The sequence below is a fragment of the Triticum aestivum genome, chromosome 6B, assembly GCF_018294505.1.
Source record: "Triticum aestivum cultivar Chinese Spring chromosome 6B, IWGSC CS RefSeq v2.1, whole genome shotgun sequence".
Lineage (NCBI taxonomy): Eukaryota > Viridiplantae > Streptophyta > Magnoliopsida > Poales > Poaceae > Triticum > Triticum aestivum.
The window spans coordinates 43884931-43897381 of NC_057810.1; the positions used below are offsets into that span (position 1 = coordinate 43884931).

General features: G+C 47.7%; 1 protein-coding gene across 2 annotated transcripts; it reads right to left on the reverse strand.

Moving 5' to 3' along the window:
* Positions 1 to 7692: 7692 nt before the first annotated feature.
* Positions 7693 to 10767, reverse strand: LOC123133382 (MEIOTIC F-BOX protein MOF). Of its 2 annotated transcripts, XM_044552885.1 has the most exons (6): positions 10458 to 10767; positions 9660 to 10364; positions 9445 to 9539; positions 8833 to 8988; positions 8536 to 8735; positions 7693 to 8030 (listed from the first exon to the last, which is right to left on the reverse strand). In XM_044552885.1, the coding sequence occupies exons 2-5, from the start codon at positions 10333 to 10335 to the stop codon at positions 8547 to 8549; spliced, it is 1116 nt and encodes a 371-aa protein (XP_044408820.1). In that variant the 5' UTR covers positions 10336 to 10364; positions 10458 to 10767; the 3' UTR covers positions 7693 to 8030; positions 8536 to 8546. The 2 variants fall into 2 exon arrangements, with proteins under 2 accessions (XP_044408820.1, XP_044408819.1); XM_044552884.1 differs by having other exon boundaries at positions 9445 to 10364.
* Positions 10768 to 12451: the final 1684 nt, after the last annotated feature.

A 12451-nucleotide genomic window follows, 5' to 3' on the forward strand; every position in this document is an offset into this window, starting at 1 on the left:
TAAAAGCCATGATGATTTTTATTAGCATCACCAACTTTTTATCCTCTATATGACATATGGACGGGGTTTTTCTCACCTTTCTTCGCCTCGAGCTACTTCTTCACGAGGCCGAGCTCTTCTTTGGCCTGCCCCTGTTCGCCCTTGAGTCCGGCAACCTCGGCTGTGCGCGCAGCGGCGGTCAGCAGCAGTGCCTGTTTGATTCATACAGACAAATACTATTAGCTTCCTTTGGTTTTTTTAGTTGACCCTCTGTTTGGCTTTTCTTTCCAAACACCAACCAGAGCATTAGGGGCTACTATCTATCGGGTGATATTTCCTCACACTTTCTTTACCTCAAAGCCTGTTAGCAGGCTGGTGCAGGCTTCGGTCAATCCGCTCTTGGCGGACCGCACCTTCTCAATCACCGTACCCATAAGTGTACGGTGTTCATCCTCGATGGAAGTGCCTCGAAGCACTTCCAACAAATTATCCGATGCCTCCGGCTGGGCGGAGGTCATCAGCATGGTTGGCTCGCCCTCCTTCGCTAGGGACTGCTTGCCGGAATCAGGAACCCTTGTATGCTACGGTGCAGTAACCAGCCAAGATCCAGACTTATTGTGGCTCCCGTCAGCATAATCCATGGGGTTCTCATCCCCCATGTGTCCGGCACCCAAGATTTTTCCTTGGGGCGTCTCCGGAACCGTCGCCCCCTGCTTGGGCATCCTCCGGGACAACACCTCGGTGTCATCTGCGGGTCGTGGAGAGGTCGCCGTCGGGAGCGAATTCATCTCCAACTCATTCAGAGACTCCTCCGAAGAGGACTCCTCGAGATCGGACCCGGCCGGACTGCATATATGTGTTCGGCGTCATTACAAACCATGAGGTCGAAAGTCGTACGTAAAATATTATGGAATGCGGATACTTACGACCTCGCCCGGGGTTTGCCCCTAGGCAGCCACTCCTCGTCACTAAAAGCGGCGGTAGTGGATTGATCTGGAAGGGACGCCTTGCCCTTCTTTGGTGTCCCGGCCTCCCCCGATGGGGCGGCCTTCCTTTTCTTCTCCTCCTTAGCGTGGGGAGGAGGCATTTCTTCATGTTCTCCCTGTCTTCGGGGGGAGAATCTTCCTCGTCGTCTTCAGATGACGACTCTATCACGGCCCTGCGCTGGTGACCTTTTCTGGTCCCCGTGGCTACCTTCTTGGACCCTTCGGCCCCCTCAGTTGAGACGGCCTTCTTATTCTCCCTCTCCTCCCCTTCGTGGGAGGAGTGTGCCTCGTCCTTTTCTGGCGAGGCGTCGGGTGCGGCCTCGTGCTGAAGACCCCTTCGGGTCCCCGTGGCCTTCCTTTCGGCCTTTTTCTCCGGCACCTTGTAAGGCACCGGAACCAGCATCTCCGCCAGGAATGCGCTTACTGGGTCCTCTGGCAATGGAGCCGGACAGTCGGTCTGCTCCGCCATCTCCAACCATTCATGTTCGGTCAGCAAGGTGACTTAAAAAACCTCCCCCGAAAGTACTAAGGGAACGTCTCGTAAATAGTCAAGGGACTTACCGGACTAGCAAGGCGCATTGCGCTGAGACCCCTGTCCTCGGAAAGGGGAGGAGGGACTTCGCCGCTCTTGAACAAAACCTTTCAGATTTCTTTATGTGTTGTGTTGAAGAGCTCTAGCAGCATCTGGTGTTCGGCCGGGTCGAACTCCCACATATTAGACACACGTCTTTGACATGGGAGAATCCGGCCAATGAGCATGACCTGGACCATGTTGACAAGCTTGATCTTCTTGTCCCTCATACTTCTGAGGTAGGTCTCGAGTCTGGTCAGCTCCATGGGTTCGCCCCAGGCCAGGCCCTTCTTCTCCCAGGAGGTGAGCCACGTGGGGATTCCGGATCTGAATTTGGGGGCCGCCACCCAGTTGGCGTCGCGCAGCTCGGTGATGTAGAACCACCCTGATTGCCACCCCTTTATGGACTCCACGAAGGATCCCTCGAGCCATATAGCATTGGGCATTTTGCCCACCATGGCGCCTCCGCACTCTGCCTGTTGGCCGCTCACGATCTTCGGCTTGACGCAGAAGATTTTTAGCCACAGGCCGAAGTGAGGCTTGATGCGGAGGAAGGCCTCGCACACAATGATGAATGCCGAGATGTTGAGGATGAAATTCGGGGCCAGATCATGAAAATCTAGCCCGTAGTAGTACATGAGCCCGCGGACGAAAGGGTGGAGTGGAAACCCTAGTCCACGGACGAATGAGGGAGAAATACCACTCTCTCCCGAGACTTCGGTGTAGGGGTAATCTGTCCCTCTGTTGGAAGCCTGTGCGCGATATTAGCGGCCAGGTATCTGGCTTCCCGAATCTTGGTAATGTTCTCCTCTGGGACAGAGGAGGCCATCCAACTTGCCTCCCGCTCTGGACATGATGCGGTCCTACGGAGAAGATGAGAACTTGGGCGCTGGAGCTTGAGGGTGCGAGAACGGATGAGCGAAGGAAGAAGAACGTGTGGGTGAAAATGGGAGATTTCTGCCCCTTTATAAAGGCGATGTGAATGTGCGCCTCCCCACTTGCCTCTCGAAAACTCTTATTTTTTCAGGCGCCTCGATTAATGGCGCTGGTTGAGTTACCCATACCCGCATTGATGGAGATCCCGTGATAAGGGGACACGATCTCTGCTTTGACAAGACGTGCCAAAGAAACCGCCTCGCGATGTGTGCAGAACAGGTTGTGGAAAATGGTTCGAATAAAAACCGGACCGTGGCGTGATGTCACTTTTCGAAGAATTGTCAGCAGATTAGATTCGTGGATTATTATTATTCTCGCTATGGTGGTATATGGAATGTTATCCTGCAGAGCCAGACACGGTCCTTGTTTTCGGAATTAATTTTGGAGTATTCGGAGATGGAACCCACCTCGCAATATCGAAGACAATCTACGCATCGGACTCATCATCATTGAAGCCTGGTTCAGGGGCTACTGAGGGAGTCCTGGATAAGGGGGTATCCGGACAGCCGGGCTAAGTACTTTGGCCGGACTATTGGGCTATGAAGATACAAGATAGAAGACTTCGTCCCGTGTCCAGATGGGACTCTCCTTGGCGTGGAAGGCAAGATTGTCGATTCGGATGTAGATCTCCTCCTCTGTAAACCGACTCTGTGTAACCCTAGCCCCCTCCGGTGTCTATATAAACCGGAGGGTTTAGTCCGTAGGACACATCAACGATCATACCATAGGCTAGCTTCTAGGGTTTTAGCCTCTCTGATATCGTGGTAGATCAACTCTTGTAATACTCATATCATCAAGATCAATCAAGCAGGAAGTAGGGTATTACCTCCATTGAGAGGGCCCGAACCTAGGTAAACATCATGTCCCCAGTCTCCTGTTACCATTAGCCTTAGACGCATAGTTCAGGACCCCCTACCCAAGATCCGCCGGTTTTGACACCGACAGGGGTGTTCACGCCCAACAGAGAGAACGACGAGCATACGCATGCCCTGGGAAATCCTGAACACCCGGGAAGAACAAGAGGCAAGGGCGTTGTTCCGTGGTATGAGGGATTTTCTGACTTGAACGCCGACTACAGAAGCCGTGCGAGAAGGAAGATGGAGGAGAAGAAAAAGAAGCTGGAGGATGAGCAGAGGAAGCAGGAAGAAGAACGGCTTCAAGGCCTAGAATCAGCGCATGCGGACTTGGCACTCAAATTGCAGAGGTCGCAGCAGCAGATCAACTCGCTTAGCCAGGAAAGGGGGTCTCAGCAACGGCCGCAGCTAGCGGATGATCCAGCATTGGATAGCACCGTCCCATCCATGCCGAGAAGCAGCGTGGGTTCCGCCCCAGGCGACGCACTGCTGGATAGATACCCTATGGATGACATCATGGAGAACACTAACTGTGAGCTACACTTCAAACTATAGAACATATCCGTGAAGGCAGCAGACGCCGTTGCTTATACAAATCCCCCCGGAGAAACCTACCATTGCCGAACGATTCCAGAAGGCTATGCTCGTGTCGTGGTTGATGAGGTGGTGGACCTATATTCGGGGCTAGCGCTTGACATTCTTGGATATGACGAGGAGCACACACTAGGAGAGGCCATACATCGTATGATCCTATGGAGACAGGATTTCATCATCTTTCGAAGGCCACCGACACCACGTGAGCTAGAGCTTGAAATTCCAGGAGGTGACGAGGAGCAGAAGACTCACGCTCCTCCAACGCGTGAGGCCACTCCTACTACTTCAACTCAGCCAACGCGTGAGGCCACTCCTCCTGCTTGAACTCAGCCAACGCGTGAGGCCACTCCTCCTCCTCCAAGTCCACCAACGCGTGCCACTCCTCCTCCAAGTCCGACACCGCGTCAGCCATCTCCGCTGCCTCAGCAATCGCGGAAGAGAGCCGCCGCAGCTATGGTGCGTAGTGCTACAAGTCGATGTAGTACAGGAGGTACAGGCGGAGGCAAGCGATTTCAATATGGTGCAAAAACCCTCGCGCCTCTTCCGCAGAGTCCTTACGACATGACCAAGGAGCAAAACAAAGCCATAGTGAAGGCCCAGTGGAGGCCCATTTCACACCAAAACCGGCACCGCCGCCAAGGGAGAAAGTGTCCGAGGAGAAGGTTGACCACTTTATTCATATGGCGCGACCACCAGCTCCCAAACCTGTTGACTCAGACTATGAGCGCCAAATCAGGAAGGCACATCGAGCACGACAAAAGGGGTCAAGCTCGAGCTCGAGCCAAGCAGCTGGCCAAAAATGCGGGAAAACCGTTCCCCGGCTAGGAGAACAGGCGGCGCAATTGATCCCCCCGCTTTGTTGTACCAACACATGAGAGTACCGGCGCCGGTCAGCTGGTAATAACTGACGAGCATAGACGGAACGCTGAAATGCTCGGTATCACTATTGGACAACTCCTCGAGATTGAGCCCATGCCTAAGCTTAAAGAGCAGGACATAAAATGGAAATATGCCCGCGGCCAACCTTTGGTAAGGCCTGGGGAGATCAAGAACCTCCCAACGAGAATGTATCAATTGCATGATTGGTACATGAAAATTACCAAGAGTAACAATCGAGAGGGCCTCATGGTGAAAGTCATGGAAGAGTATTACTTCAATAAGATAGCTCTGCCCATTGAGTATTCAGAACTATTTCAGTTATTCAATCAAGACGCACTCGACAAATCCATCGTCAGTTGCTATTGTCTGTAAGTGATTTGTTTCTGTAATTCAAGTCTCAAGCTAGCTATAGTGCTCATTGATCAATCATTACCTGTAATTATCCTCACTATATTCTTTTCTGTGGTATATTATGCAGGATGAAGATGTATGAAATGAAAAAAGTTGGACGCTATGGCATTGGGTTCATTGACCCAAATACCATTAATGAAGAAACATGGTCATATCCATGGTATCAAGCAGATGCATGTAGAGAAAAACATGCTAGAGTTCTTGAAGCGCCTCAATACCAATGAACATATACTACTGCCTTACAACTACACGTGAGCAACACTGTCTTGTACTACAATTCTGTTTTTACTTACTAGCTAGCTAGATGTTAATAATTAAGTGTATAGGGTATAGGGTAGTTGATGAGTGTTATGCACATGCTCGCTTAACTAGACATGCAAACGTGTGTGCATGCAGTTTCCATTGGATCTTGTTAATCATTAAAGTTGACGAAGGAACAGTTGAAATACTGGACTCGCTACTTAAAGATAAGAGAGACTACACAACCGTGAAGGGGATAGTCGACAGGTAATCTCAATCATTATTAACTATATGCCGGCCTCTTTAGTTCGTCATTTCCTCATATCAACTATTTAATAACTTGTTTATTCATTTTCTTTGCCGGTGGGCAGGGCTTGGGCAAAGTTCAAGAATTCGAAAGAGGTTCCAGGCGAATGGAGAGAAAGGCTGCATTGGTTTCGACCCAAGGTATAATTAATTAAGTACTACTATCTAGCTACATACCATGCATCTCTTTAATTCTAGTTTCAATACCATTAATTATCATGCTTGATTAATTATTATCTGATTAAGTTCTATTCTCGTAAAGGCCCTGAAGCACGCGCAGGGGAGTGATACGTGTGCATACTATGTTTTCGAGAATATTCGCATGATGACGTGCGAAAGGACAAAAACTGATAGACAGCTATGAGTACGTGCGTTTGACAGAACACTATTCACAATTTTTACGTCATTATCGATATCTAGTCACATAACTAATACACATGCATATTGATCTCCTTCTTAACCGTTCGAATCGGTGCGGGAGACGCTCCTACCAGTAGAGCGCATACGAGAACTTAAAGAGGAAATAGCGGGATTTTTGCTCGACAAGGTCATAGATCCCAAAGGGGAATTCTACTACGAGCTACCGCCCCAATGAAGTACTCCCAGTTGTCATCGTGCTCCGAAGGCACCAAGGCAAATGCCTCTGGCTCTGAAGGCTACTAGTGGCGCACCGAGTGTACGGTGCGTCATTAGTGTCTTCCACACTAATGGCGCATCAGCAACCGGTGCGCCATTAGTATACAGTAGTGGTGCACTGCTTACCTGGTGCGCCATTAGTATCAATCCTATCTATAGCCCTTTTCCTAGTAGTGATATATATATATATATATAATCGGTTCTGTACGAGAAATTCTATTTATATATATATGCATAACGTGTACAATATGTAGTATCATATAATACCAGCAAACGAAAAAGAATTAAATGGAAAACACAAAATTAAAGGAAAAATAAATAATAAAACCAAAATCCCCCAAACTTTTTAATACCGGTTGGTAACACCAACCGGTACTAAACCTCTCCCCACACCCGGCCCTGACTCGTGCCACGTGGTGGCCCTTTAGCGGCGGTTCGAGCCGAACCGGTACGACGGGGGGGGGGGGGGGGGGGGGGGGGCTTTAGTCCCCACCCTTTAATGCCGGTTACAGAACCCGCACTAAAGGCGCTTACGAACCGGGGCTATAGCCCGGTTCTGCACTAGTGCATGTGTATATGTAGAGTGTAGATATATTTTGCAAATGAAATATCTAGTGTTGTTGTATGACAATATTCAGAAATCATTTCATGTGTGAACAAGAACATTTCAGATACAGATACCATCTAAAGGGAGAATTGAACAGAATTGGTTTCGTGGTGTAGTTCTCCGGTTCAAACCCGGGCAATGCCATTTAACTTTTTTCTGCTAACTATATCCTCCTTCTCGCGAACTCTCTCTCTCTCTCTCTCTTTTTGCGCCATCACAGGAGATGCAATGCTTCGCCAAAGGAAGCCTATTATATTCACACATCTTCAGTTTTTTCACTCTTGCTCTACTAGTTAGATCGCCAGCTTTGTAAACCCTAGTTCCTCCGCTCGTTTTTCTATGGATGCTACACGGTGCAACAACCTGGCAACGATCTTCATCTTCAATACATCTTTTTTTGGGAAACATCTTCAATACATCTGATGGCATATGTAGTCAGACTTATAGTTTGCTGTCCTGTGACATTTGCCGAGGATATACAGTGATTTCATTAACGAAAATCTCACTGCGATAACACGCGAGATCGTTTATGTTATGCATCAGTAGTACCAGATTGATCCAATGGAATTTATTGGTCACCACCATCCATAAATGTTTCAAATCAAGCATGAGCATAAGTACCACTGTATATCTGGTAGGCCGGTCCGTCCAATCGCACAGCAACTCAATACTTTCTCAGTTTACTCCACTTCATTCTTGCTACCCAACGGGCTTTCAACCAATTTTAAGTAATAAAAATACGATACACAATAAGCCGGTATAGTACGATGATGGTGATGATGATGTTCCTTTTCACCAATTCTATCGTTAATAATACTACACTAAGCAGAGTAATCAGTACACACATCTCGACAGATTTGAGTTGCAAATTACAAGAATTCCATGAAAGAAAGACAGCAACTAGCTTTCATCTTTGCATTCCTCAATGCTCATGGGATGGTACACAAAAGTTCCTCGCCGCCTCTTGACGCTGAATGGTCGCAGGGTGATACATCCATCAACGCCCAAAAGTTTCTCGCCACCTCTTGAAACTGCATGATGTACATGTGAAAACAAAGAGACTTCAGAGGAGTCGTTGAATGAAGAAAGAAGTTTGTTCAGTTACTTGACAAGGAGACTTGAACATGAAATCAAACTATAGACGATGGGAGTTCACTACCATGCACATAACATGACTATTTCACTTATTATGATATACAGTCATGAATCCGAATGAGAGATTGATTAATTAATTTGTAATTGGTGTTTTAAGAAAACAACAACAAGCTGTTGCTTTATTCCAAAAACAAAACTGTTGTTTCGTAGCAACACTTAAAGGCCACACAATGTTTGCTCGTCCCATCGGAGTTTGATGTTTCAAACTAACCAATTCGTCAGATGCTATGATTCGCATGAGAGTTGATTAGTTTACAAGCCTCACTGGATAAAACTGTCCAACAAAAGAGATTTGATCATGTTTTGTGTCCCCGTTGTTTGAAGGCTTCCTATACAACTAGATTGTATTAAAAGCAGGAAGAGAGTCACAAGTTAACTTACGTTTTCTCCGACTATCCGTCAATCCTTTGGATAATAATGTCCATGCCAAGTATAATCAAGAACTTCAAAACTTTGCAAACTCTACCATCAATATCTTCACATTTGACTTTCATAATCTTCAGGTATCCTGAAATAGCAGCTGGTTTCTCCATCAAACTATGGTTTTCTTCCGCTTCCACTGCACCTGTAGGTTTTCCTTGCTGTAGCAGACAAAAATATTTCACCAATATCCATCAATCATGCATGTAAACATAACACTAGAGCAACTCTGCCACTGTTCATTGAAAAAACAAATACCTCACACAATTGGAGCGTCAGATTCTCGAGAACCAGTGAATGTTCAAGCATACAAACTAGTGCACGGAGGTCAGGTTGCACACACCACTCATTCAGCAACAAAGTCTTTAACTTACTAAATGTAGGGCACCATCTCAAATCCCTTCTGAAGATAAGCTGAATAAATTGCAAAGCAGTACAGTTAAGGATCTAGTTTTAAAGTCCACAATGCAATGATACTAAAGTGCATTGGACCTTTTGATAAACATTTCAAACTAATACCTTGAGAAAGTTATATGCAATGTCAGCATGTCGTAATTAACAACTCTCTTTACATTTAGAAAGAAATGTTGCTATATCATTTAGAAATGCACATAATGAGCATGCAATCCGAATGGCTATTCTCAATACCACATGACTTCCCAACTGGAATTGTGTTAGATCTCAAAGTGCAGTAGCATAAACATATATATCAAGAATTTCTAATATGTGTGCAATGAAACATGAGCTAATCTTGTGGCAATATGTGTGGCTGCACCTTTTTTTGTTCATTAACAGATCCTGATAGAGACAATTGTAGAGATCAGAATGCTTTTGGACTAGAAAGTATGATGAAAGTATGTGCAAGTTTACCATTCCCGGATAAGCGGTCAACTCCAGGCTTTTAGCATGAGACAGACCTCCAAGAAGTACACAATTACCATTGTGATCATCATTACCACAGCAATCTGCACAAATACCACAACACTCCAAAGCAACACCTTTACAACAGTAATCCTCCAAGTAGTTGTTCGGCTCGACAACTGCGGTTTCTAATGATGGCATGCTTTCGAACAATGGGGTCCTACCTCGAAATGATAGGAGTTGCAGCGAAACTAGATTTGGAACAGTAACACGAATCCGGCCATCATTTCTGGAAAAACACCCCTTGATGGTTAGATGCTTTAAAGACTGGGACAAGATCCTGCCAGTCTCTAAGTAGCAGTCTTCTATATATAGCTCTTCCAACGATGAACAACTTGAAAAATTCATGAAGTTGCCTTTCAACGTCACGTCAGAAAGCTCCAATCTTCTCAAATGTCGGGAGACCACCGGAGGACCATCCAAACAGAAATCCACCTCATACGAGAGCCTCACAGTGAGCACTTGAGCTTGGCATGACAAAGCATGACGGATCCAGATGTCAATCCAAAGGTCTATCCATGTATGATCATCCTCCAAATGATCATACTCGATGTGAACCTCATCTAGAGTCGAACCGGGGTCTCGGAGGAGCAGCACACAGTCCATGAACTTGTTAAGAAAAACATGAGTGCTCTTCCTCCACCATCCCTTGTCATAGACGAGGATACAACGCATGGATTTCCAAAGGTAGCGCCAGCGCCGGGCGAGCAGGCAGGTGTGCACCGCCTCATCGGCCCACAGGAAGCCAAGGACGTGGTGCAGGATGACGTCCGGCAGGGCGCTGATCCGGTCCTCCTCGTCGTATTTTGATGATTCCTCGGCCGTGCTGGTGTCAGTCATTTCATCGAACTGGTAGCGTGCACCGGAAGCTGCAGGGGACACGAGAGGAGGAACCTAAGGGGCGGGAGGCAGCAGGGATGACCAAGATGGAACCGTAACAAAATCCCAGATTGACAGCTCACCTTCCCCCAGGACCCGTCGGCGCGGCCGTGGCCGGTGCCGGCGGTGAGATGACCGGACGGACACCGCCCTTGCCCCCCTCCCTCTTGACCGACCAGAGAGCTCCGCCCGTTAACCTGAGCGACGGCGAAGGAGGAGATCAGCGCAGCGCAGACATTCTTTTCGGCCCCGGATGATTCTTGCCAAATACGGCTGCTTCTCTTCGATTGATCTGGGATTTTTTTACAGCGGAGGCAAATGTCAGTGTGAGCTGCGGACGAGCGAGACTAGGCCACTGACCAAGTACTACTGCTAGTGGATAAGAAATGACTGCAGGGGGCAGGCGCAATTTGGTCCGAACATCCGCCGTTGGCTGCTGGCTGCCAACTCGTATTAAGTGTACATTTGCATCACAGCCTTTTTGAAACATAATATTTCCTCCGTGAATACAATTTTCTAAAAAAGGAGGATAACCAAAGCGGTGCATACAGCCATCTTTACTATATTAATCAACAGAACCAAAAAAATATATACGTTGATCAATTGAAAATCATCTTCCTCGTGACCAATGTCGCCATACCTACTTGTTTTTGATAGTGTACCTTACCTCACAGCAATGCACGCCATTTAATCCTGTGGCACCAACTGGTCTAGACAACATGCATAGCATGCTGTACGCTCTAGAATCTATTGCCGCCATCATCTGTCATCCCAACTTCAGGGGAGATCAACAAACTGACCTTGCCAGGCCTTGTTGGGAAACGTTGCATGAAAAACAAACAAAAAATACGCACACGCAAGATCTATGCATGAAGATGCATAGCTACGAGAGGGAGAGAGCATCTACATACCCTTGTAGATCGCTAAGCGGAAGCGTTTATCAATGCGGTTGATGTAGTCGCACAACTTCATGATCCGTTTCGATCAAGCACCGAACATACGTCACCTCCGCATTCAGCACACATTTAGCTCAATGATGTCCTCGCCTTCTTGATCCAACAAGAGGAGCAAAGTAGTAGATGAGTTCCGGCAACACGACATCGTGATGACGGTGGTGGTGAAACTATTTCCGCAGGGCTTCGCCAAGCACAACGGATTTAAAGCGGAGGATGAACTAGAGGTAGGAGATTAGAAATAGCTAGGGCTAGCTCTAATTAGTCAACTTTTTTTGAGGGGAGCTCTAATTAGTCAATTAGGACCAACTAGAACTAGATCAAGTAGAAAAGGCTCATAAACTTGTCCTCTAGGGGCTAGCCCTGCTCCTCTATTTATATGTTGAGCCCTGGGGTTGTAACTTGGGGGCAGAGGGCCTCCCCAAAGTCAGTTTGGAACGCAAGGAAGTGTCCTTCTCGTGTTCCAGCACCAGACGCCACGGTCCTCGGTGTCTGACCCAGATGTCAGGTGTTGGGGAACGTTGCATGGAAAACGAAAAAATTCTACACACACGCAAGATCTATCCATGGAGATGCATAGCTACGAGAGGGGGAGAGCATCGACATACCCTTGTAGATCACTAAGCGGAAGTGTTTATCACGCGGTTGATGTAGTCGTAGTCTTCGCGATGCGATCATGATCCAACCGATCTAGTGCCAAATGGACGGCACCTTCGAGTTTAGCACGCGTGCGGCTTGATGACATCTCCTCCTTCTTGATCCAGCAAGCGGGAGAGGAGAAGTAGATGGGATCACAACCAACACGACGGCATGGTGGTAATGATGATGGTGGAGCACCGATAGCGCTTCGCTAAGCGTCGCCGGGACAAGGCGGTGGAATTACGGAGTAACGGGAGGGAGAGGGGCGCCAATGGCTTCGTATGTCCTCTTGGGGCGCTCCTCCCCTCTATATATAGGTGGAGGGGCGTGGCAAACAGCCCTCCATGCCCTAGGGTGCAAGCAGGAGAGGAGAAGTTCAATCCTATTCCTACAAGGACTCCTTCCTTTTTGGCCTTTCCTAGACACATGGGCTTTTGAGAACTTGGTGCGCCTAGCCCAATAAGGCCAGGGCGCCTCCCCGCAGA